The sequence below is a fragment of the Hetaerina americana genome, unplaced genomic scaffold, assembly GCF_022747635.1.
Source record: "Hetaerina americana unplaced genomic scaffold, ioHetAmer1.1.p SCAF_399, whole genome shotgun sequence".
Classification (NCBI taxonomy): domain Eukaryota; kingdom Metazoa; phylum Arthropoda; class Insecta; order Odonata; family Calopterygidae; genus Hetaerina; species Hetaerina americana.
The window spans coordinates 80,491-108,453 of NW_027286984.1; the positions used below are offsets into that span (position 1 = coordinate 80,491).

The window sequence follows — 27,963 nt, forward strand, 5'->3', positions numbered from 1 at the left end:
GCCTAAAATATCTCTATTTCCTCTTTCTATCTCTTGCTTTATATTCTCTAACTTTCCTGTCCTCAACATTGTTCTAACATTTCAATTTCATATCCAAACTAATTCAGTCTTCTTCTTCTGTGTCTTATGCGGTGCTGCTCTCGGTTTTCCTTTGCAAGGGTTTCGTGGGATGACAACCACGGTAGCCTTGCCTCTACTGCCACTGGGCATGACACATGGCCATTGGGACTGAATCCCATATTTGCCAGGATTCACTTTCTCTTCACTATCCATCATAGAAATCATAGGATTAATAGTTGAGGTGATTTCTCACTGCCTTCCTTGATTGTGTTTTTAATGTGAAACCATCACTCAATGGCCACCCCACTGGGGTCAGACGCCTTTGCAGCCATCTCACTGAGGAATAAATGCTGAGTGGACTAACTTTTGTTGGGCTCCTAACATTTGATCTTTCTGGGATGAATGACCATCCCAGGGGCAATTATCACAGCTCCCACCAGCCTAGCTCATTCGAATGCACAAGCCTGTCCACTACATCAAGGTTGTAGTCCATGGGGGAGTTTCAGATTATGAAGGTTTAAAAAAATCATTGGAGTCTTGCACTGAAAACTTAAGTGCCATCTTATAATTTATTTTTATTTTTGTATGAAAATTAATATTAACAAAAAAATTTAGATAGAAAAATTATGGTAAATCATTTATTATTAACTTGTGATGCAATTTTCTCTTGGTCTTATAATGCATATACAGAGCTCCTCAGAGCTAGAAAACAATAGTGAACTAAAATGTTTCTTTCGTAGATATTCGCAGGGTGGTACAGTACACAAGTGTTTTCAAGACATGTACTAACATGGCTAACTATCCTAGAAATAAGAAGAGGAAATTGATTCCCTAATGAGTGGCCTCTGTTGTCAAAGTGTTCGGAAAGAAATATACACTACACACATAACACGATGAAATGATGAATCTACAGGCATAATTATTACTGAGAATTGTTATTAAGAATGTTTAAGAAGATATTCAGTAATATAAAAACATAAATGTGATACATATTCAAATTATAGTGCTATGGACAACTATTTAAATACTTATAATACAAGAAGATATTGATTTCCTTTTATTTTTTGTCATCTTAATCCAAAACTGCTTTTTATCATGAGTGGATACGTTCAATAAATTTTTACTCAGGAATTGAAACTATAAGAAATGGTGACATCGGCACACATCTAAAGAGAATTATACAGCTTTGAGCCGGATGAGCAAGTATGAAGAAATCAAGTATTATTACTGCTTGTGGGTACATCCCTGTTTTTCTTTGCGCAAACCTGTGTAACTTGTACCTCAAACATGGAAGCTATTTTTAATCTTGTTATCATAAATCATTTATTTGTATTTTTCTTCCCCTAGTATGTATGTGAAGAACTGAAAAATGCTATTCAAATCTCTTCGTATCATTAGAAGTGAACACAAATGACATTTTAAGGATGATGGGGGCATTTGTGAAAGCAGGCTGTCTGAACTGGATCATGGCATTCTAACGCATTATTATGGAGTTTAAAGCCCATACCACCTTCCCTCCTGTCCTCCTTAGTTGAGAATTAATTAGCACTCTTGCCTAATGTGACCCAGCAGCAGTCATTATAGAAGGCAGTACAACATTACAAAAAGAAACTGAAGGTCCTAAGAAATGAGAAATAAAAACTGTACACTGAGAGATTAGGATTGTTTTAGACAATGGGTATATTTACAGAAATACATTTGGTGCATGTATCATACTGAATTAAATACCAACTTATAGCTAGAATGGTTCATAACTATATTCTAATTCATTCCTGGAAGCACTTAACAATTGAAGTGTGTATAATATTTGGTCTATAATCTGCTTTCAAGTACAGAAATAGCCAATGCAAAAAAATGATATCTTTCTCAAGCTATGGACAGAGTTTATAAACATAAGCTTTGAAGTCATGATAGATAGCAGTTGCTTCAGTGCCGGCATACTTATTTCCATCCTATTCACAAATAACATAGAGATAGGATAAGTAACAAGGACTCGCTCACTGAGCTCAATTTAGCTAGAGCTAGAAGAGAAAAGATGTCTGCTGACATAAAACTATCAGGAAATATGTCCTTTAATTGGTACAGAGAAGTGTATTTTTTGTATCATTTTAAGTCTCAATTACATAGTTCAAAATACTACGCATATGCAAAAAATTTAAAAGACCTATTGATAGGTACACCCATCCATTTTTCTTTTAAGTTTTGCAATCTAAGCTGCTCCATCATATATCCAACAACCGCTGATTGTGCAAATGTGCAACAATTTAGGGCAATCAGTGGTTGCCAGCAGTGAGGTGGGGAAAAAGTTTCCCCTGCCTCTCATGCCCTTAAAAAATTTAAAAAGGAGAGCCAGAGGGAAGATGTTAAACTGTGCCATTGCAGAAAGATTGCAAAAAAAACCATCATCACTTATTTACTGTAACCACGTCTCTCAGAAAAACACAGTATCATGGGCCATTCTTTTACTCAAATCTTAAGGGAAAAAAATAGTGTAATATCTCTCTATATCCTTCTTTGGCCGCTGTAACTTTGGACAAAAGATGCGTGCAAGCAGATTCCACAAACAGGTTGAACTGTCTGCTCATAACTCAGTTGATACTGGTTTCCTTGAGGTGCCTTCACTTTAATTTTCCCATCTATTATAAAGTTCCAAAAAAATTTGTACTGTCTCAAGGTGTTCCCAATCCACCTGGTGGTTCAACTCTTCCTTATATTGCCCCATATAGTCCTTTCCTCCACCTCTCTCAACTTCTTCATACCTCAATGTACTGTCTCTAGTTGATCTGCAAAATCCATCTAGGTTTCCAAGTTGTATATTCCTCTCTGGTCTGCTCACGTATCTGATCCATGGAGTGCCTCACTGCACATGAATACTTTCACACAATAAAGGCTTCCATTAAAGTCTTAAAAGTTATGCTTTTCTATAAAGTATGCCAACCTATCATACACAGGTGATCCCAGAAAAAGCCTCATTCATATATTTACGAAAAAACTTCCCTGATAATTGCTGATGCTTGTATGCAGGCAAGGAAACTCAATCTGTAAATAAATACACTGTGTAAATAGGAGTGATCTAATTGTAAAAGTTTGCTACCATTGATGGCAACTTAAAATTTTTACCTTCATTATTCCAACACCTATCAATTAGAAACCTAATCAATGTTAAACAGATATAGCCAGTGAATTATCTCTATCAATGGGGAAAATTTAACAGAGTTCATATTTCAAAAATGTTGACCGCTGACCCCTAAATTATGAGTAATGGCATGCCTCTATTCAATGTGAACAAGAGAGGAAATCTGCTGTAGCACAAACAAGGGTGATAATCCTTTCAACTTCAGAGTGATTATGCAGTTTGATGTTAATCAAGATTTTGTACATCCTTCTTCCATTCCACCATGAACACAGCTATCCTTTGCTAATTTCCTGTTCAGCCCTACAGAGTCTCAACTCTCTCCAAGCTATCAATTCTCTCCCTCTCCCCCTTGGACCAAACATTCTCCTTTCCACCACTATGGCACTTAACATCCCAATATTGTTCTCACCAATGTCCTGCATCCAATTATTTTCTACTTAGAATTTTCTCCACCAACTACCTCTTTTTCTCTACCAGATTTAATACACTTCATTTGCCTTCACCTAAGTCCAGTTTATTTCCCTTTATTCCTCACCAAATTCTCAAACCTTCATTATCCCCTTTTTCCTAAATTTCCAGGCTATGAGGTCATATATAAATCTCTATGCTCTACAGCAAAATTTTAACCAATCTTTTCTTCACATTTCAACTTGAATCCTATCATCAATTTCTTCCATTTTGTTAAAGCTTCTATTGCTAATGTGATTCTACCTTTAATAACACTTCTTATGTGGCTAACTTTTTTGATAAAACCATCCAAATGAGATCAGTATCATGTCTGCTACAATTAAAGCCCACCATAGTTAATATTTAGTTTAGTTAAGATTCTTCATTAATTTCATTTCGTCATGAATTCCACCAAGCTAAAAATAACTAATTGAGACTCGGCTCTTATTAGTAATGAATCCCTTGGCTAGCTAGTTTTTTCCAGCTCGATAGAAACATACAATAGTAAATACATATAATGAAATTAAAATTAAACCACTTGGCTTTTCAACATAAAAAACTTTTATTTACGACCTAGGTTTCGTTATGGTATAACATCATCAGGTCCAATGATGTTATGGCTATGATAAAATATGGTTATGGTATGGTTATGGCTATGGTATAACATCATCAGTAACCTGATGATGTTATACCATAACGAAACCTAGGTCGTAAATACAAGTTTTTTATGTGGAAAAGCCAAGTGGTTTAATTTTAAGTTCAATATGAAAAATTTCCACCAAGTGTTGCCAGAAACTGTTTTATTTAAATACATATAAATTTAATGCTTAGTTTAAATCACTCATTATGAGATGTTATTGCGAGTAAGGCACTTAGGTTTATATTTATTTTTTGTCAGACAAGGGAAGTATTGGAATTAAAGTTTGAAAATAAAAATATTGGGGTTCCCAGTTCAATTTTCTTGAGTCTCTTTTATAGTAACTATTAGGTGCTCTGACATGTTTCTATACCTCCTAAGGGATTCATGATGCATGATATGGGACCCACTGTTTCAATGCACAAGATGGAATAGCAGAGGCTAAAAACATTACCAAGAGTAACCTCGAATGGCAGAAAAATATCATTACAGTCATTGTCAACCAATAAGAATTCACTTTTTCATATCAAGGGTTAATTTCAATGAAACATTCTGTTCTTGGCTGATGTCACCAGGGAACGGATATCAAATTTGATGAATTTGTTTTAAACACTTGAAGATACTTCTTATTGAATAAAATGAGTTGAAGTTAAATCCTTAGCTTGGTAATATGTAATTCCAAACCTGGTGATGAAAATTTGATCACATTGAGTGCACCACTGTTACTCAAATGTTACTGAGCACTCTCTCAGCACATTGCAATATTTGTCATCAGTGATCATCACTCTTATTAAATCAATGATTCAAAGATCCTGATAGTCAATCATTGCTATGGAGGTAGCTGTTGAGACTTGCCAGGGCCAGGTGGGCCGAGCAATGGCAACTGTAAGCCATAATAAAGCAATAAAAGAATTGTGACACAAGACATAATGCAGAAATGTAGGTAAACGTGAATAAATCATTCGATTACCTGAATTTTGTTCATGAGTCTCTAGAAGCTGAAAAATGACCAAGAATTATAAAAACAATGATGATTTCCACCACCTTTGAGTGCTGACAAATCTCCTAAACAGAATGAGTAGATGGTAAACTTGTTTTCACCAAGGCCAATGGACAGCAAAGGAAGTAAACTGTAATTAGTCTGAAAGCATAAGCAATAATATTGGCCAAATACAAAAAAGTATAGCATGATGAAGTAAGGATTGCCTAACCATTAGGTATTTTGTTTCTGAAGCTGCTGCAGCTCAATGGGAACATTGTGACAAGATGCTGCTCATGCAGAAAATCTCAAAAGCTACCTCGGAAGTATTGCTCAATAATCCACACCCTATTTTGGCTTGATTTACATCTATGCACACTTGATTTAATGCAATCCACTAATGCCACTGTAATTATTCTAGATGTTTGCATGGTTACTTTTAATTAATGCAGGATGACTAGCAATAGATTTGGACTATCTTGAGTTCAGCTTTTCAAAACAAATGTTAAGAGTATTTTTGTGAAAAAAATAATTAATAGCTTTCCTTTCCTTTTGCCAAAATTTGTTCTGTAAACCATCAAAATATTATTTATGAGGATTACATGAATATTTTGAGATGAAAATATCCCAATGAGGATGAATAGCAGGAAAAAGCAGAAGGAAAAATCATTTTTTCTTCAATTGGACATTATTTTACCACAAAGCATTTTCAATTATTTATGACACTAGGCCCTACCCATTCTTAGCTTTCAAGAGTTATGAATGGCTGGTACACTACAATAGCCTACAATACACCTGTATAACAATGGCTAAAAATAAATGATTGTTATTTTATTATTTTATTTATCGACTTATTCGGGTGAAATTGAGACTTATAGTCCCTTCTTCCGCCTAACCCTTAGACAATACATTCAACCAAGCACTAGATGGGGGAAAATCCACCTAGGCGGGAATCAAACCTGCAACCTCTGGGTTGGCAGGCGAGAACTTTACCCTGCTGTCACCAGGGCTGGCAAAGTTATTCAGAGAGAGGAGAATATAACTACGATTTTGGGACTACTTGAACTCCCATAAGTAAAAGACTTCAAATTCATGTACTTCCTGTTTTATTCTTCTTTAGGTGTAGGCAATTATAAGTGTTGAGATGCTAATCTAAATTACTTCCAACAAATTGCCTAGACTTCTTAATGTTTGGGCTGCATTTTAGTCAAGCTCACAACTCATCATTGCTGTTTTGCACAAGCATTTAATCATAACAGAAGAGACCTACATTAAATTTATTTTTGTTCATGAACATTCAGGATGATTCATGTTGCACCATTGGTGGAAAGATTTCGTTTTATGTCTGCCTGAAGCAGCAAAAGATTGATATGAAGTCATAGCGTTCTCTAAAGAAAAACTGCCAGGACATGCCTAACAAGCTCCGGGGGCAGCGATAACATCTTGGCAATTTGAAAAACCACCTCCAACTGCCCCCTTCATGGAAAACAAAAGTACTACTAATTTCCAGATTATTTTTAGTCAGCAAAAGTCAACCCAACAAAATGACCATCTAATATTAGTGATCCATGGGAGGATGCAGGACAAAAGAAACATATTTTATGTGACTTGTTCCTCTCAATAATTATTACTTTCATCTTCAAAACTATAAATCTTACTGGTAATAATTTAAGTTGCCCCATGGCATAGGATATTTAAACATTATTTTTACTTTAGAGAGGATAAAAATAGCATTTTTTTCAAATTCATCTAAAATTCCCAAGAAGCATCAATAAGGATGATGAAACATCATTTGAGGAGATCTGTAAATAATATATTAGCACATCTACTTAAGAAAGACAAAAAAGGGCATTGTAGATGTTCTATTTTGGAGTCAGTATGTTTACTGCCAAAAGCATACTAGAAATCCAGATGTTTGCTTGTGCATATATTTCTGTGCAAAATGAGGTATATGTTGAATTCCAACATGATTATCCTACTTCTTTTTCTGATCCTTCTCTCCTCATTTTACTGATTTTTAAAACTTTTTCCATTTACCACATTATATTTTCATTGTGCGTAACTCTTTTAACAGCATCATGCCACAATCTAAAATTTGTTGGCATGCATGGCAGTGAGAAGATACATTACATATTGACTGTTCGGTGAAAATTTATATTGCTTTTAGTCTTCAACTACCTTCTCTTCAGCCTGTGATGAAACCATACATTTGCAATGCTTAATTAGCCTTGGGAATTTGGCTATTCATGTGGGTAATATGATATGCCATCATCACATAATATGCTACTAATTAAAAAAAATCTAATGTACCTAAAATTATGAATTGCAAGCAATTCATTTCAGAGTTCAAAGCATTAATTTTTTGTTCAACAGTAGACACGTTACTTCACAGGTTTGTGCTTTGTCACATAATGGAAAAAAATGCTGTCTGATACTTATTCTAATAGATAGAAAATCAAAAGCATTGGAATTCCACAGCAATAGATACTTAGTGTTGCTATATACAATCCATTAAAAGGAAAATTACAACCACTGTACTATCTAGGTATATTCTAAAACTATAACACAACTTTCAATGCAAATGCCCATTGCTTTTTCAAAACCAAAGAAACAAACATACATACTCTGAAGTATAATGAAAATAATTATAATTTTAATGTATTATAAATTAAATATGGATTAAATCAAATAAGTGCATCAACGTTTCTGTGCATGTTATAAATACAGCAAATAAATTGACATAAAGATATCATTAGGGAGCTAAACACAACACATAGTTGGTGGTTGAGACAGCAGAATAAAATTAGAAAGAAAAATTGATAATCAGGGTTTTCACATAGGATTAGTGGCATGATTGAAATGACTAATGGTATTAAAGAATGAAGTAACCAAATACGAAAAGCTTAAGCAGTGATTTTTAACATGGAAACAGGAAAATCATAAATGAAACAATTGCAGTAATCATGGCGGCCTTCAATTTTTGGACTCAATTCCAAAATTTTACTCAATTTTCTCGGTGAACTTTGTCATTCTCCTCCCAATTTTATTCCATCTTTTGCGCAAATGCCTCATTCCTAAAATCTAATCAATAAAATCGGGACTGTAATCTAATGCATTTCTGTGGAAGCATCATATAATGGGGCCTGCAGTAGTTACTAGGGAAGATAACTGACATTTGGTCATTTAGGAATATATTGGTGGGTAATTATGGTAGGGGAAGGTTGTTCAGGGTGTGGAGGATGAATGTAGAAAAGGAAGAGCCAGCATTGGGATTAGTCTGTTCCTAACAAAAGGGGTCACACAATTTAACATTGCATCCAATGGATGGTGTGCTCCACTTGATGAGCTCTCCACATAGCGATATGAGTAGGAATTGGAATAGCACTGAAAACTACTACTATCTCCAGGATTCAAACCTGGGCCTTTGAGGGGGTAACCAGTCAGTATATTAGCCATTGCATCATCCTGATCTCCCATAATAGTGTTTCACTACAATTGGTTTCATTATAGTTTTGATTGGTGGCTGCAATTGAACAACAAATTGCCTGAGCCAAGCTCCGAATTGGACAAAAAATTACAAATAAAATCCTTCCCTGCTGAAGGATTTTCCAGGGAGTCAGACAGTTTCTGGGTTCTTCTACTCTGCTGTTCCACCAATAATGGTGTGTACCCATGGAGGATATATCTTCAGATTGAGAGCTGAAGTGGATTGCATCACTGATATGGAGATGGAGCATGCAAAGGTCGTGGAATATCATCACATGAATATTGGATCATTGCAGCAGAAGGACCTAGAAATGCAAAACCTCCCAATGCCCTTTTTACTCTTTAAACTCTTTAAGTGTGAAGTTAGTTCAAACTATTTAAAAACTTGGTTATTTTCCTGAATCTTTGAAGAAATTTAGTAATCCACAATCAACTTCCCCAATTACACAGATAGAGTGACCACCTTGAGAGGCTTGTGAAGGAAAGGGTACGGAAACAGTGGAGAGACTCTTGAATATGTGGAAAAACCATAGAAAATCCAAGTCACCCTATAAAAATAATTGGAAAAAATAACAGCAGAGGCCACTGTATGAGACATAAACAAATCAATATAGGAGACAAAATGGAGAAAAATTAAGGATTGAAAAAAGTGGAAACAGAAAGAATAGACACTAAAAAATCTCATGAAAATATACGCATAAGATATAAATAAGCATATCCAGCACATTCTGGGCAATGCAATGGGCAATAACACTGATTAACTTGAGTCTGAAAATTCCATTTCAATAATGGTAATAAGGCAGGCCCATTCAGTAATCCAAATGTAATTTCATTCCAAACACCGATGCACTGGTGCAGTAATTTTATCCTAGATGCATGCAGAACTTCATGGTTTGAATAAACATAGTTGTAGACACCATCATGCTTAGCACTAACAGTCTCAGAGCCGGCCCATCCTCCCTGACTGCTGTGTTTGAGATATTTTCTTGTCAAAAAATTTGTTGTCAACACTTTTGACCACTACCCCTTAAGTGTCAAGTTATTTAAGTGATTAACTTATCCAATCCCTGGAGTTGGTAATAAATACATCAAACCTGTTTCTCGCCCTGAATTGCCTTGGGCATAATTTATCAACCAATTCTGTGTTTCAACTATCCCATTTATGTTGGCTGCCAACTGACTTTGATTTTATTAAGTGTTTTCAGGCGTAGAGTATTCAACGATTCCTAACTGTCAAATAAGTGGCTCATTCCTGACACTAGGACCGGCACTGTAGCAAGCTATGGAGTTGAAAATAATGATAATAAAAGGAAAAACTATTCCATAAATCCACTTTTTTCTAAAGAGAGCAAAAACTGCCTGAATTGGCAGTCGTAAGGATAGGAGGAAGGTGATATGATAAATTCCTACCAGTGGAAAACTAGCTTTTCAATATTTCAATTCTCTACTGATACCCTCTACATCGCTGTAAGAACTTACGTTGCATTTTAAAGTTACCACGACTACCATAAGTTATCTGCGGGACTTTTAAGTACTGTTTCTTAACATGAGGGTATCTCCAGTGATAAGCTTGATGTTTGGATGCTACACCAGGCTTCATACGACCCAAAATATTGGAAGACAAGACATTACTTTCAGTACTTGTAGAAACCAAATGAGAGACAGGTTGGTTTGCAGCACCTGTGAGGTAAAAATTTTGCTGATCTTGAACTGTGACCAAAAAATTTCACAACAGAGAAAAGCAGAGAGACAAATATACGCTCAAGAACAGTAGCACTCAGGAATAGTTAAGTACTTCACCATTTATTGTTTACATTGAAAACTGACATAATTTTGTTTCTACTTTCAATAATATTTAAAGTGAATATATAAGAAAAATAGACAGATATTTGATGATCAAATGCATATTCATATAATGGTAAAGTAGCTAACAGAAGAATATAAGCATAAAATTATTTGCAATAAATTGAAATTTCAAAGCAAATAATCATTATGAGATACTGAAAACATATTAATTGCACTCAGTACACATATATAAAACATTGGGGTTTCTCCAACAAGTTTCATATTTGGATAAGTGGCATCAACATCTAAATAAGAGGTGCACATAAACTAAAAGTAACTTCTTTTGTAAGAAGAGAACTGATGGATTTATGGAAATCATATAGTTGTTCAATGAAAGGGACTAAAACATGCAAGAGAAACACCATCATGTCACATCAACTGTCAAAGTGAAAGGCAATCCGATTACCTTTGTCCCCGCACCCCCCACTGACCTATTGTGGATCTGCTTTTGTCCAACTCTGCGAGTATCTTATTGTCTTGCTCAATTTTGGCCATGATGCGGTCGATCTCAGCCGACGTAGAGTCGAGGGTGGACCCAGCAGTGGGACCCATGGCAGTGGCATGAGGGGAGAGGCCCCGGGCGCCAGTCGACGATGAAGGAGCCAGGGCACCCAGCGTATGCGAGGCGGGAGCTGCGAAGGAGGAGACCGAGTAGGGGGAGCCGTGACTGGGCCTGACCGGCAGCCCCCCCCGATACAGCAGCTGCTGGGGGTCTGCTGCTGCGTGCAGGGTGGACGAAGACAGGGCCCGGCGCATGTCTGAAACAGAAGCGCTGCGCCACGACAACATGGCCGCTCCTCCTCCACGGTGCGTGTGAGCTCGATGCGGGGGGATGGTGGTGGAGGGGAAGACAGAGGTGGAGTGGGGGGGCTGGGGAGGGAGGGAGGAGGGGTGAAGGGGGGCCGCGGCCGAGGAGAGTGGTCGCGACGGCATCTCCCGCTCACCCCTTGCCCGGTGGTGTCGGGTTAGCATTGAGTGTCGCGTCTCGGATGGGAAACGATCATCCTGATAGACAGAGGACCTGACCCCTGGGTGCTGGGGGATCTGCCGACCTTGGCGAGGGACCTGGGGCTGAGGGTGGTGTATGTGGTGGGAGGAATGGGTACTCTCTTGGTGCTTGTGCGATGGCAATTGGGGCCCAGGCAACACCCGAGAGGGAATGTTTGGGTAATTGGTGGTGCCATAGGGCGATGAAAGGCCATAACCTATAACAAGAAGAAGCCTCAAATTAGGAGCACAGGGAACAAAGCTTACCGATGAAGATCGGGATTGGTGGAGACACTTCTACACCAAGGTATTTGCATGCAAAGTAGAGCCGCATGGCATTCCGCTGAGATATCTATGCAAGTTAGCACATATAAAACACACATGCAATGCAGATGGGGTTATTTACAGTCACAGCAAATGGTCAGCTAAGCAACAAAGATAAAAAAATGAACCAATTCTTGGATAGTTGACTTGAGTTTGATGTTCATTGAAGAAAATAAAAGCATATACATCGCCACATCCAATTGTTAGAAACGATATGACAATAAAACAAAGGACTTTTCCAGCAACATTCATGTTGGACAACTGTTAGGAACATAATGAAAATACAAAATTAAGCCATGCTCTAATTTTATACATCATTAACCTTGGAATTGAAATACTTTTTCATGCACATGCCAACAATTAAGGTAAGTGCTTACTATATTGGCATGATATTTTTACAATGCCAAATTGCAGTGTTAAATGTTTTTAGTACCCTATCCCTTTTGATGCCTAAGGTAAATCTCTCCAAATGTCTTGTTAGATTGTTTAAAAACATGTTAAAAAACTTTTGATGTTGTAGTGTATAAATAAAAATATTTTATTACCTTAAAGGCAAGAGAAGCTACTTTATTTTAGGCAGATAGTAAATCTAAAATACAAAAACTATACACCAAAGATGAAGAATTACTATTAGAAAAATAAATAAGGAACATCAGTGATCTAAAATATTTTATCAAATAAAACATGCATTTCCAGAAACAGCTCCAGTTACCTAGCTAAAATTTCAGACTATAAGTTGAAGGCACAATTAGGATTAAAGTATTGCTTTAATGAACACAATAACCTTGAAGTGCCAGAGGTTCGGAGAAAAATGTAAAATCCTCACAATACCTCTTTTATTAATGTCTATCTTGATGCCTCATAAGAACAATGAACATTGAATACAGTGTTGTGCATTCTTGTATCACACTTAAATGAGAGTAACACACAATTTATTTTCACGTCAAGTCCACTACCACTGTATTCCTAATAGCAGTAGCAATATCAAAAAGATATGTAGTATTAGCATCACTAAATTCCAAAACTATTCAATGTACATTAGTCAAAAACAGCTATTAGTTTAAGCATTGGCTAGTGAAATATAGTATCAAGAAGAGATTACTTTCTGAATTTAAACAATATGTTGTTAGTAAATTGGTGCTTTTATTTCACCCTTGAAAAATTAACCTTGTTATAAAATGGTAAACAGCGAAGGTTTATTCCTGCATGCATGTTTTATTGAGTGCCTATTACTGAAGTAAATAGCTGACATTTAATTTTGTTTGATTACTATACATCTACTAAATGTGAACTGGACTATGGCTGCTCACATGATATTTTACCTTTCCTGTATTTTTCCAATTCAATGCCAAAGCACATATGATTCCAAGAAGCAACTCGACAGGAAAATCCAGACTCAAGATGCAAACAAGCACACATTGAGTACAAAACACACAAAGAAGTTTAGCACACACAGCAATGCATTGATAATTTTCATAGTGCATCAGTCATCTTTGTACATAAATAAATTTAAAATGTGTCACTTGAAATATGACAAAAAATTTACAAAAGTGATAAATTTGAGGCCATTGACTTTTTACACAAATATTGGCCAATGAAAATCGCTTATTGATTATCAATATCTATGAGGAAACAGCTAGCCAAAATACATCACCTCACAAAGCAAGAGAACAATTTATTGTACAAGTTTATTCAAAACTATTTGCAGAAGATTTCAGACGTCACAAAATTAGGATGTGAAAATGGAACAACATTAAATGAGGAAGGGAGAGTTTTCATTCAAGCCAAAAAGCAATGAAGCACCGATTCACAAGGGCAACTGACCAAAGTTGGCTGGAAAAGCCCTTGGATATAATTTAGCTTTTGTGACATCTGGATCCAAAGCAAAAGAATTAACCCATCGAACAAGTAGTATGCATTCTAATGTAAATGACTCAAGTGAGATCTATGGAAAACCAAAAGTAGAAAAGAGGAAACTGGAGAAGAGGACTTAAAGAGTGTTTGTTAAAGGAATTAATCCAGTTAAGTATATAAACATTATGAGGAGTTGAAGAATTGGCACAGTTGGGGTGGGTGAATCAAAGGAGGAGGTGGGATGGGGTGAGGGGGGTGGGGATATGGGGGTGGGAAAATGGGAGTGGGGCCGTGAGTGAATGGTCTTGTTTGTGGACTACCTGCAAAGGCGGATGCCCAAGCTTCCCCCCCAGCTCCGCTTGCTGCCATCGCCTCTGAGCCGGCAGCTAGGGCAATCCCAAAGACCACACTTCCAGTGGGCGTGGATCGTGCAGTGCTGTCATTGGAAAGCGGGCGACTGGAATCTACGGGGAGAGTGTCGAGGGGGGTGGAGGGGATGGAGAGGGGAGTGGCATGTTGGAGGGTGGGGGGGTGGGGGAGTCGTTTAGTCGGACACGACGTCAGGAGAGGGGGCAATGGGGGAAGAGGAGGGGGCGTGCAGGAAACTCCGCGTTATACACACTGGCTTGCATTGGCGTGTCAAGCAACTTGCCCCTACTAGCCTACACGGGTGCCTCACTCAGCAAACATGCTATCTCAATGCAATGGTGGCTTTTTGAATGCCAAGAAGGAAGATTGGAATAAGAGGCATGACAACACGAAATAGCTGTGGCCATGGGGATGGTAACAGCTGAATATTTTTATTTTTATTTTTTTTGGGAGGCCATAGCTACATGAAGTTTTCCATAAACACAGCTATTTCATAGTTTGACGACCTACTACATTAGGACACTCAGAACAATATACTGGAATCAAATAATCCAAAGGTTGGTACAAAAGTTGTGACAAACAAGTTGTTCCTTTGCAACGTATCATGAGTGTTTCCCATCCTCTTGGCCGATATCTCTACACCCCACTACTTTAAAAAAGAAACAGTAAGTCTTGCATAAATACTAGCAATGAGATGCTCTCAGCAAGTATAAAAATGCTACAGAGGCAAGGGTAATTCAGTTGGAGCAACTATTATGCAGACCTTAGTGCTTAGATTCAGCGTAAACATGCATACTAACCACTATGGTTGCCCAGTGAAACTAGTAATTTTTTGTTACTGGAAATTGGAAAATGTTTGGAGAATAGCTATCAGGCAAAAATGACAGTGTTGTGCTGAAGGTGATACTGAGAGAATTGGGGAAAAGAAGACACCATGTGAAGTTTTATGGCCAAAGTGTAGAAGTGTACAGCATTGTGTCACACCAGTAAACATAAGTTGATGTTATATATATATATATATATATATATATATATATATATATATATATATATATATATATATATATATATATATATATCTGTATTGAGGAGTATCTAAGCCTTCTTATCATTCTTCACTGCACAAATGTAGAAATCGATTTGATGAATCATGGGATAATGAGTTAATGTTTGTAGATAGTGAGCACTTACCTTAAATTTTATCAGACAGGAAAAAACTATGTACTGTAACATTTAAAAGGTACAATTGGTAGCACATATTTAAGGATGAAGAATCATTTCAGCTAAATTAGAGATCAGTTGTGGATAATTAGCGATCAATACGCAAGACTAAAAAAATGTAAAAAATTAATAAATACATTATACCTAACACAAAAAGGTTTGTTAAAATGTGGTACATTAGACAGGTTAAAGTTCACAGTCTGCAAAAAAAATTACAGTCTAATGATTATTCTGCTTTAATGCATAATCTATTTCAAATGTATTGACAAAATAACTAAAGTATCAAACTTTGGGTGACCTATAAAAATTATATACATATATATATATATATATATATATATATATATATATATATATATATATATATATATATATATATATATATATGTATATATTCACCCAAAGGGAAGGTTTATGGGTAAATTTTCAGGTTTGCATATGTTTTTCACAAAAGATTAGCATTGCTACTAAATACAAGAGAAACAGTGCTTTTTTATGTGATCTTTGTACACTAATCAACAAAATACAAAGACCAAAACAAAAAATGATGAAAAATTGGCCATAAATAGCTATCATTTCAGAAATAGCCACTAAATGTCATAAGAAAATGGATCTAAAAGTATCTACCACTGTTTTAACTTATTGGATAACTCTGAGACTGATACATGGTCTTATGGAGTAAAAGTATCAAAATGTGTATATATTTCGAGAGGTTTGCATGCTTGGTACGAAGGGCAGTGTTACCAAATGGGCATCTGATCACACTTCGAAAAGATAATTGAACAAGAAGCCAAAATTTAATTAAAAAAGGAATTGGTTAAAAGCATCTTGTGAGGACAATATACCTTAACGCGCCACATAATTTGCTGATGGAGTTGAAAAATACAGAGTACTAAAAATCTTCTAAAACGTATCAGTTTCTCTCTCTCTCTCTCTTTGTCTCCCAATGAAGTGATTGCTTTGAAAAGAAGAAACTTTCCTCCATTCCACCTGCGACACTAAGAAAATGCTTTGAGAAGAAGAAATTTTCTCCTTTCCACCTAGATACTAAGAAAAAATTTCGTGTCAATAGGAACCGAATGATTTCACCATGCAATGAGAGAGTTAGGAAGAATGTATGTGGTGACCCCAAAAAAAAAGAAAAATTCAACATTAATAAGTTGGTGCTCTTGAGCGTGGCAGAGTAAGTAACAGGAACATCATATGAGGCTAAAATAGTTTTCATATTACCTGTGGCACAAAAAACAAAGTTTCAGACACTCAAAAAAGAGCTATTCAATTACTTGAAAATGATAATAAAAAAGAAACTGTATTCTGCCTAGCATGTGAAAACCAGGAGTGGTTTACTTTGAATTGATTAATAAGCACTAGGCAACTAATGCCGTGAAACAAATTTCCCACTCAATTTATAAAAAACAATTACCAAAATTAAAAAAAAAACAACAGAATGCATTTGTGTGGGCATAACTTATTTCTTTTACATTAGTATATAGGTATGCATAAAAATACAATCTTTACAAACTTTACTAAGAAGTGGGATATATATATATATTTTTTTTTTTTTTCGTTCAAATAGTACCAAGGCTCTTATTCTCATGTGGTCTTGATTGATACCTTTGCTCTTTTTTATTACACTGATTAACCTCAAGAACATAGTTTTTCTGACTCTTTTCCTGAGAAACAATTCGTGGTGTCAAAAAATTCCTGTTGAGATTCCAATTGAGATATGTCCGATTGAAAAGTATATATGATTGCATTTAAAGTGTGGACTACCTGGAGTTGAGTTGCCGCTTTCTGGTGAAGTCTGGACCTCCTGGTTTGTGGAGACAGATCGAGGCGGGGGTTTCCAGGGGGAGGATCCAGAGGTGGCGGCGACGACATGGGGGACGGGTGCCGTGCTCTTGCCCATGGTGGGGGAGGAGGAGGGGGTGGAGCATGAGGCTGATGCCGAGGAGGCGGCACCCGAGGCAGCCGCTGCCATCTGTGACCTCTTGATGCTGGCCATCTCGAGGAGTAGCTCCTCATGACGGACATTCTGAAGTTCCGTCTTTTTCTCAAGCTCGCGTATTTTTGACTGCAAATTTGAAGGATGGGTTTTCTTTTAACTTTCCCCATGGATGATGGTGACCAAACCAAACACCATTCACAGCAATTGGGCAACAAAAGCACCTAACAATACGTGGTCAACATCAGGACACTGAGAACCGGGGGACGAATCGGTCAACTGAGGTACGTCACTCATTTAAGTTTACTTGCTTACGTCACTGTATTTCCTCATGATGCCTTGTCACAGAAATGACTCAAACGGCAAAAGAATAATTCATGTGACACCTTAGGGCACTCCTCAGTGTAACGGATAGTATATATTCTATAGTTACTCAATGATTCCTAAATATTGAACACAATGATTAATAATATAAAAAAAACTACTGCTTTGAACAATTAAGTGAATCATCTGTCACGCTTGATCACCTCCCTTAACCAAGAGCCGGCCATTTATTTCTGGTGGGTGGCATCTTCACCAGCTAATCTAAGTGTTACAGCTTAGAGTCCTGCCTCACATATGATTGCTTTGGAAATTATTTGATGAAATGGTATAATTTATAGCATTAGATAGTTTTTAGCCATTGAAAAATATTATTATCACGTCTGGAATAAAATTATTCATTGCAAAAGTGTATGGAAGAGTGTCGTCATATTTCAGCAAGTTGGACATGAAGACATAGCACGATAGAATGAGAGTGGAATCGTGAAATAAGGGTTTACAAGAAATAAGTTTAAAAATGGGACAAGCAATTCGCATGCAGTTCAAAGAAGAAAAACAGAAGATTAAGAGTGAAGGTGCTTGATGAACACTGTTGAAGCCATTTTCCATGGAGACTTTCCATGGAATGCTGGTCTTATGTCTAAAGTGACAATGTGGGGTTAGGGGTTAGTGACAGAGAGAAAAAAGGCAAGATAGAGAGTCTTATGAAGGATAGCAAAGAGGAATGAGTTGTTGCAAAACTTCAGGAATCACTAAGAAAATAAGTAACTTGAGGTTTGTTGAGTGCCACATTCAACATAAAAGTTAGTCTCACATTCATCTAAATAAATGGTGGAAAGTATAGATTGCTGATTGTAATGTCAAGTGTAGTAGGAAGTGAGTCAAACTGCTCACTTAAAATTAAAATGTCTGCTGTGTGTTTTAATGGGTTAAAATCAACGCAGTGTAAAGCATTGTGAAATTGTAAGAATTGTGATCTAGAACTGGTAAAAAAGTTTCACCTGGACCTCCACTAAATTAGGTGCAATTATTGGCAATGGCTTTGAAATGAACAGTGGATGATTACTGTCTACAGCCACAAAAAGCATGTCTGCACCTTATGAATCCTTCTTAATAAACAGAACATAGATAATCATTTTGAAACCTCATGATACTAGGCAAATACATGCAAGAATAATACAAGGTACATGCTACAACATGAATCTCACTTTAAAAATAAATGTCAATTGCAAATGGGTTTAGATACATTAGTACTGATTATTCTAATAACTACCAAATTACTAGGGGTTCAGTAGTACCTATTTAAATCTACTTAGCAAAATAATGACTTATGATATGCAGTGATGATATATGTAGCTGAAGATTTCACAAGCAATAACATCCAAAAAAAGCCGTTTATAAGGAAAACCCATGTACCCTTAGCTGAAACAATTTAGGGCCTTAGTACTTTATATATAGAAGCCCATACTCATTCTGGTTACCAGCAATTAGCAATGACAGTATGAGAAACATTAAATACATACCTGTAAAGCTTCAATTGTTTCATATTGCCGTGGTTTATCAGCATCACTGACTTTTGTGTACTTCTGGATCTCGTGTTGTCTCTCACGCAACTGGGACAAGGCCTCCGCATGCTGCCTCTCCAATTCCTTCCGCTTCTCAGCGGCCTCGCGCATTTGCTACACAAGTTCAACACAGAGACAATGTCAACAATTTGAGGCATTTGTTGTTCCATCCATAAGATGTTCATACTCAAGGGCCATTTACAAAATATTTTACCAATGGAAATGTTTTTACTTCTTTTTAATTCAGACCAAATTGTTAAGAATGTTTCAAGTTGCCACAAAGATTGATGAAGCCTCATTTTTCAACTGATAAAAATATATAAAATTTCTTATCATATTTTTCAAATAAAAATGAAGATTCTGGTACTGGAATCAATGGAATTCCTCAGCTGTCATTATATTGTATCAATGAAAATATTTGAATGGAATTTGAGAAGGAACCAACATTTGCAAATCAGTCATGTCAAAACTCAAAATACTGACCAAAATGATTATACATAAGAGAGAAAAGATGACAAAATGCTGCACAAATTAATTTATAATCAATAGTTGAAAATGAAATAAAAATAATGAATTCTAAAATAAACAGCTGCATTGCATGAAAGTGTTTAGCAAACTATGATAACCAATCATTATGATCAATGTAAGGGTTCCAAAACAATTGAATTCACAGAGGAGTAATATTATTTTTTCCTAGAAGAAAACATTTGAATTGATATGCATAAAAGATCTCACTCAAAATGATAAAATTATTTCATTAAATTACTCATTAGCCAAATTTAGGTACATTATCAGACTTAAATGCGTGAAATTTGTCAACTAACTATTGACTATAATGTTAAGCTTGGATTTGGGGATAGCATTACAATTACAATGGCTTCTTTATATTTTCATATAGTGATACAATTGTTTCCATCACTAAAATACATCAATCTTCATTGGGACTACATAAGATGCCAACAGGGACAACATATAAAATAATTAGGAGTTGACCTTAAAAAAACACTGGGCAAAAAATATAAAATTAATTTTGTTTACATCAGTGTGTCATAGCAATAAATGAGAACAGATTGGTGCAACACTTGTGCTTAGAGAAATAGAAATTAACTCTTACTTCGACATACTGATGTTGCTTAAAAATATAACCTACGATTTTTTTCATATACTATATATACATATATTTATACATAGATATATTTTTTTTTTCATTATAAGGTAATCTAAAGATTTAGGTAGATTTCTGGATGGACACAGGTACCAAATAAATATTTTTGATTCCTGAGAAAACACGAAATCCAGCATCCTACTCTACATCAGGTCCCTCTTCATCTCTAAGTACTTCCTTCCTCTCTTCATCCCATCCAACAACCGTATCCTGTTCAACCCTTGTTTGCCTGACATTCTCCCCTCTATTAATCTTCAATATACCACTGCCGATCAACACACCCGTCATCCACTTTTCCTGCCTCCATAGAATTTCTCCCAACAAACCCCTCTCTTCGCTCACCATACCCAGTACTTCCTAATGATTTCCTTTTAGTCCATTTCAACTTCTCAATTCTTCTCCACACACACATTTCAAAAGCATCATATCTACATCTATGCACATTGTAGATTGTTTAAGCTATTGGCCTTCTCTGAGGTCTTCTTCAAGTAAGACTTAAAACTTTAGGGAAATTAAAGATGGTGGTTACGAGTGGGAATTTTGAAAGATCGAAAAGCTACTGTACACGCGGATTCTTGAGTTCTCACCTCTCTATTGGTGGCGGAATCAGGTAGGGATTCTAGGATACTAAGAGCAAAACAATAGTGGAATGAAAGGTTGTGGGAATTTGTGTGTAAAGGATAGGAAGAGAAGAGAGCGAGGTAGAGTTGCCGGAGTACCAGTGATTGCTCATTCAAATTGATAAGGGGGTAATGCATTCGCCTAAAGTGCATTGTTTGCATGTGAAAAGATGAATAATGTTTTTTGAGAGGTAATTAGAGTGGGAATTAGGTAAGGGGGCAATGAGGGGATGTCGGGAGAGGGGAGCAGATCTAATAAGTAGACATGCTTTACATCGGGGGCGGTTGCATGTAGAGGAAATATAACCAAATTTGTGGGGTGGGGGCACCAAAGGGTTGGCGGATGTCAGAAGGTTTTTGAGATTGGCATTGGGGTAGTAAGGATGAGGTCGCATCATTGTTGTGTCAAATAGGAAACAGTTCTTTAAGAAAGGTTTTGAGTCAATGTGATCAGGGGAAATAGGCAAAGAAGTATAGGCATAGGAGAATAGTCCTGTGTCAGATGTGGGCTTGTTTTTATGTGATCTGTGTGGTCGGGTGGATTTCATTTTGTAGGACCTTTACTGGATAGCCACATTTGTGGAGTGCAAGGTGTTGACTGTCGAGGTATTTGTTGAGAGTGGCTGTGGAGTTGCAAAATCGGTGTCCGCGGATAGAGAGAGAGTTGGGAATCGAGCGTTTGGTGTGTTGACCAATCTTTCAAAATTCCCACCCTTAACCCCCATATTTAATTTCCCTCCCAGCATTCCCTGTACCTCCCCTTCCCCCCAGACCCCTAACCGCTCTCCAGAATATTTTCAGTCTTACTTGAAGAAGGCCTCATAGAAGGCCAAAAGCTTAAACAAAACACAACATTAGCATCCTTTAAAGGGTTACTATTTTATTTGTGTTCTATTGTGCCGTTCAAACAGCACATATGTGTATATATGTAAATGTAGGTGTTTGTATATAAATGTGTGTATATATATGTATATATATACATATATATACATATATATATATATATATATATATATATATATATATATATATATATATATATATATATATATATATATATATATACATATATATATATATATATATACATATATATATATATGTATATATGTATATATATATATATATATAATTTTCATTTATATACCCAGTGGGTCACAAGAAATGCCTCAAAGAAACAGAAAAATGTTGGCAATTTTTGACTAGGGGTTTGACCATTCGTCCGGGATCTCGAAAATCGTACGTGTAAGATATTTAGCGATCAATCGGATCTACAGGGAATATAAGCTCAAACCATCTCTTCGATTCGCACTTCTTAGCATCTTCTCCGTCCCTCGCCGATCGAATTGCAACTGCTTTGGAGGGGAGACGTGCGATGGCGTGAATGTGGTCTGGTGAGGAGGATAAGGGGGAGGATTGGGGAGAGACGAAAGAGGGCGACCGAGGCACTCCTGGAGAGGAGAGGGAATCGATTGCACGTAAGATTAAGTGTTATTTCCGAAAGTAGGTTATGCACAAAGGGCGGGAGAGGCTGGGAACGGACGGAGAGTCGCGGGGTGTGAGGGCCCTCAGGCTGGACCCCCTGGAGGTGGATGGAAACAGGGGGAAGTGGCGCCAAGGGAGGAGGGACACTTTAGTGGGTGGCTTGAGGGGGGTGAGCCACAGGGGATGGGGAGGGGACCATTAATGGGTAAAGGGTAAGAGGGATAGAGAGGGAGTAGGGAGAACCCCAGGGGCGTAGGGGTGTTGATCGAAGTTCACGGTGAGCGTAACGACATATCTGCGGGGTTGTGTAAGTGCGACGTACTCGTTATCATCTCCATTGCGCCAACAGTCGCTCAATTTGTTTTATCAACTCTCTGAAAGTTAGCGACGAAATTATAACGTGCCCAATCGTGATTTCTCCATGACGTGAGAAGCAATTCGCGCTGCGGTCGCAATGCATCATGCTGTCTTCGTGCTAACGTTGACGTCTTGAACTGCATCGAGCTAATCCTCCAATGAGAGTTTGCTCGAAAAGGATTCTGCCAACGCCCAAATCTATGCGGGTTCCGGACGCACTGAGCTTTCGTACGAGAGAAAACAATGGCGAAAGATTTCGGGTACGTGACAACATCTGGGGAAATCCAGAGTGACATCACCTCCACAAGGCTAAGTTAAACATTAAAATAGGAGGACAAAAACTGGAGCAGGTGGAACACCCTTAAGTATCTCGCTAGTGCTTTGAATCAAAATGGCTGAAGTACTGGGGACGCACGGAAAGAATTGCACTAAGCAAAGATGCTTTCACTAGGAGGAGGGAGTTGATTACAGGGAATTTGAGTGAGAATGTTAAGAAAAGGCTCATCAAAATGTTGATATGGGGCTTAGTTATGTACGGCGCGGAAACATGGTCACTGACGCAGGATGATAGAGGTAGATTGGAGGCTTTTGAAATGTGGCTGTGGAGAAGGATGGAGAAGGTGAAATGGACCGAAAGGAAAATAAATGAGGAATTAATAGGTAGGGCAGGGGAGGAAAGGGGTTTGTTGGGAGAAATCCAATGGAGCCAGGAAAAATGGTTGAAGGGCGTATTGATCGGCAGTGGGATGTTGAAGACTGTAATTGAGGGGAGAATGTTAGGCAAGCGAGGAAAGGGAAGGAACAGGATAGGGATGTTGGACGGGATGAAGGGAGGAAGGAAGCACTCCGAGATGAAAGGGACCTGATGCAGAGTAGGATGCTGGATTTTGTGTTTTATTAGGAGTTACAAAATATTTATTTAGTAGTTGTGTCCATCCTACCTTAACCGGTAGATTACCTAATAATAATAATCACCTTCACATCGGAGGGAAAAGATTATGGTCCAGAAATATACCGATACATGAGCAGTCGCAGCTCATTCCAGCAGCATCAGCTTAACTGTGGTCGCTCTCCTAAGAGATATCTGTTGTTTCATCCCTAAAATTATTAGTTGGGGATGCTATAAACTAATAGAGATATCATTATTGTATGAATCTGCTGACTTGATGATTTTTTTACAATTATACAAACCAAATAACAACGAAGCCAACAATGAAGTGCCGCAACCGTAATATGGAATCTTAAGAGCTTTACCACGATTGCCCAGTTTCCTCAACGTCCGGATGAATCGTATACACATACAAGGTAAGGTAACTTTCGTCAGCATCAAGAGCTCTTTGAGCTCTCGATTCCTGAGAATAGCCTCGAAGCATTAAAACTTAGTTTAGGACTAAGTTGTGCGCTTTGAAACTCCTAAAAAAGATGACCGCGAAATTCCAAGCGCACTTTTCCCAAGTGCCCCATTCAGCGTTTGCGATGATTGGCCGCTAGCAGAAAGCGTTCTTATTCCAGCGAGACTCGGCCATAGTAGAACGAACGAGGATTTCCGTATTGAAGACGCTCGATTCAACCAACAAAGACAACCGAATTACATCCCGTCTCCTATATTTCAATGGTTAGAGCCGTGTGATTTGTAGATACTTTGGAAGCATTTTTGCATGTATTTCAATTACTACCAGGTCGATATGGTTAATAATCAAGGAACCTTAAATCGAGTGCCGGCAGCTATTGCAGATATTACGACACAAACGACGATTGACTCATGCATTTACAATGTGGAACATATAGATCGATATTGATGATATTCTCGATAAATATCTCAGCGTCTATATTTGACAATATTTTACTTCCCGATTAATAATAATTCCACTTGCATATGCGCGAGTCCTTATCGATTCTTCAATTCCCCAGTTTCTTCTTGTGTCTATATATTGACTGAGTCATGAGGACTTAGGGTTCTTCTCGCGCCGAAACTCGGGATTTGACTTATTAAAGATGAGATTTTACCGATTCCCTTCGTAGTACGTTCACCTTCAAGATACCGGCGTATTGGAGATAAAGTTGAATTCAAAGAATAATAAATTAAAGGGCAAAACTGCTTGCGATGCCATAGCTTGTCTAGCGGCTTTAATGATAATTATCATTGCAGTAGTGAGACTGGCGAGATTATAAAACTTGATGCATAACAGAGTGATCTCAATCATAAACTAAACTTGATTATTGTGGCGTGGTGAGGTGCAATGCTAAACAAAATATCAGTTCACCATTAGGTCGACTTTGCTCGCAAAGTTTACCGTAATTTATACTCAGGCGCATTGGAGGATGTAATCATTGCGACTTGATTTGCAATTGAAGGAAGTCCCATGTCCCGAACGTGAGACATTCGAAGGGAGTAATACCAATTTCTCTTTGAATATCTTCAGCAAGCGGATGGATAAAATATGATTGCGTGGTGGAAATCCGTCAAGCGGAAGCGATTATCGTGGAGCAATGTCGGGTTTTGATGGAGTTCACTGTCGTCAAATTTCGCATCTCGTGGCCATGGACTTGGAGAGCAGATTGGTCTAAACGGTGGAGATGTGACAAATATGAGTGCCGGGACACATAGTATGGGACGAAAATTCCGCAGCTTAAGTCGAACTCATCCGAAACCTCCGTCTTGTGCCGGACACATTGGATTTGAGTGAACGTTTTCGACGTGAAATATTTTTCGATTGGGTTATTCCGAGCGTAGCATACGATTTTTCGGGAGGAATTGGAAATAATGGAAGATACTTAAGACTAGATTTTTCATGACCTTTTTAATAAAAACCCGATCTCTCTTTCCACGTTTTTCTTGCATTAGTACTACAACATTCCCCAAAGTTGCAATCATCAATTAGCAAAGGAAAATGATTTATTGTGATTAGTTGCTCCTTTCGCATCTGTGCCAGTCATTAGTCTCCAATGGATAGGCGGGCACATAAACTCTGGTCGAATTTTCTTGCCATCATTGGTGACAGATACATATGCCGTCGCATGACCCATAGAAGTCTAGGAAAGAACTAATGCCGACGAAATACTTTATACGCAAGTCTTTCGTTTTTACGGACCTGGATACGACGCAACTTCATTCGACAGCAAGTAAGAGTAAGTTTGCAACGTTGGTAAACGAAATTGGTAGATTTCAGTCTCCACGTTTGAAATTTATGCCATCCCGCGTGGCTCAGTAAAAGCACAACACGGATAACGTCATAGTTTACTTCAGGCTAGGAATACGGAAGATATACGCGATCGTAGCGTAGGGAAGATTAAGTCACTATCTCAATACGAGAAGCACATTTCTCTTGAAATCGTCCCTCAAATAAAAGCACTTATGACTTGTATTTCGGATTGCTGACGCTTGAGTACTACTGTGGCCAAGCCGAAACGGCACCCAAATCCTGGATCGAAGGGGACAAACCGTCTATGCAGACAAACATTCGCACGGAAGGTCGTCCGGGTCGAAAATCATTAGGAACAAGACGGTGTTTTCTTTAGTGACATGACAATTGGCGGTCCTAAATGCGCGCCAAAGTCGGAGATCCACTAATAGGCCATGTAATTTTTATGCTCTCTAGAATTTAAATTAAACCATCATGAATTAAGGTACCAAAAAGTATAAATATCGACTACATGTTGTGCTGCATTAAATTAAACACATCTCACTTTTAGCCGCTTTAATATAGAGCATTTTTTACATAGGTTACAGTTTTATGAGCGAGAATTTTGCTATGGAGACGTATTAAAACTACTATTATTATAGTGCGTTCGCGTCGGAAAGCGCGCGCGCGGTGGTTTCACGTGACATTTCCTTAAAAAGGAAATTTTCCCTCCTCCATCTCTTGTTACATTCGCCAGGATTATCTCTACATCGTTGCCCGGTGTCTCTCTATTCTCGATTATTATGTCTCCGGTATTGAATATGGCTTTTGCATTAGCTTTGCATATTAGTCCAGCTTCGACTTAGATTTTGTTAATTAGTTCGGAGTCTCATATGATAATGTTAAAATCTACAGGTAGCTAACACTCTTCTGCATGTCCTTGGTTATCGTCATTTTTCAATTTTGCACGCGGAACAAAGTGAGAAAATTTGGCAACACACCGTGATGCCGTAGGAAAAATGTTCTCAACTTCTGAGGGCACGGACAAAAGTCTAACAGTGCCAAACGATTAAAATAAAATCTGTCTTTGACGGACCAAGAAATACTAATGCACAATAATAACTTTAATCCCCATTACTCGCGTTTCCAACACTGTATCCTGCATCAAAATCTTCAATATCATATTGCACCATAGTATCAAGACGAAATCTACAGTTTTCCAAATTTTCCGTTGTAGTTCGCCACTTGGCAGCGACTGCCCACCACGACTCTGTCGAGTGGATAATTCCAGCCAACCATGTGGTGAGAGCACGTACCTTGAGAATAGACTCCAGGTTGTCCACCTTTTCGTGCAAGGTTCCCACATCAGACCTCTTCTTCCGTGTCGCCTGCTGCGCATGCGTAGACGACCAAGCGGTGGAACAAACGACACTCCTCGTCACGTCCTCCTCCGTCACCTGCGGGGAGGAAAGAGAGGAATATACGTTTATATTATGAACTTCATTTTAGGGAATTTCTGAAACTTTATTATTTCCTTTCCTCTAACCTCTAAAACTCTTGACATTATTTTGCGAAATTAAATTTATATTTAATTAATAACTAAGCATCTATTTCGATATCTCTGAACGTGTAAACAGCAAAAGTGGTAAATGGTAACGATAAAAACACTGGCGACACATAAGCGGTAGGAGAGTACGAGAAAATAGCCACACACATAGAAACAGAGTTAATTTATACAAAACAGAGTACTTAGATGCATGAATAACAACAAAAGATTCGGAAAAATATTCCGGAAAACATACGAGTATAGTACGAGGGCGGTTTGATAAGTACCCGTGTTTGACGACAAAGGGCGTTCCTGAGGGAAGTTTATGTTATCATCGTGTAATGCCATCTATAAAACGACGGTGAAATAAATTCCAGACTGATTTAAAGGTCAGTTTGGCAGCCATTCGAGTAAGACGTGTTTCGTGATTTTCGCTAAGACGGAAAAAGAGCAGTATCGTTCGATAATTCGCTTTTGGTTTTTGGATGGGAA

General features: G+C 37.7%; 1 protein-coding gene across 1 annotated transcript in view; it reads right to left on the reverse strand.

Moving 5' to 3' along the window:
* The window catches only part of LOC139691759 (RIMS-binding protein 2-like), a gene marked incomplete at its 3' end in the record, with an annotated part of 106,733 nt that extends 79,357 nt beyond the window's left edge, over positions 1–27,376 (reverse strand). Inside the window, exons 1-5 of the mRNA XM_071589607.1 lie at positions 27,242–27,376; positions 19,135–19,290; positions 17,119–17,419; positions 11,022–11,795; positions 10,225–10,425 (exon numbers count right to left, since the gene is read on the reverse strand). Coding sequence (XP_071445708.1) covers positions 10,225–10,425; positions 11,022–11,795; positions 17,119–17,419; positions 19,135–19,287 — 1,429 coding nt within the window. The remainder of the gene's footprint in view (positions 1–10,224; positions 10,426–11,021; positions 11,796–17,118; positions 17,420–19,134; positions 19,291–27,241) is intronic.
* Between the last annotated feature and the right edge of the window lie 587 nt (positions 27,377–27,963).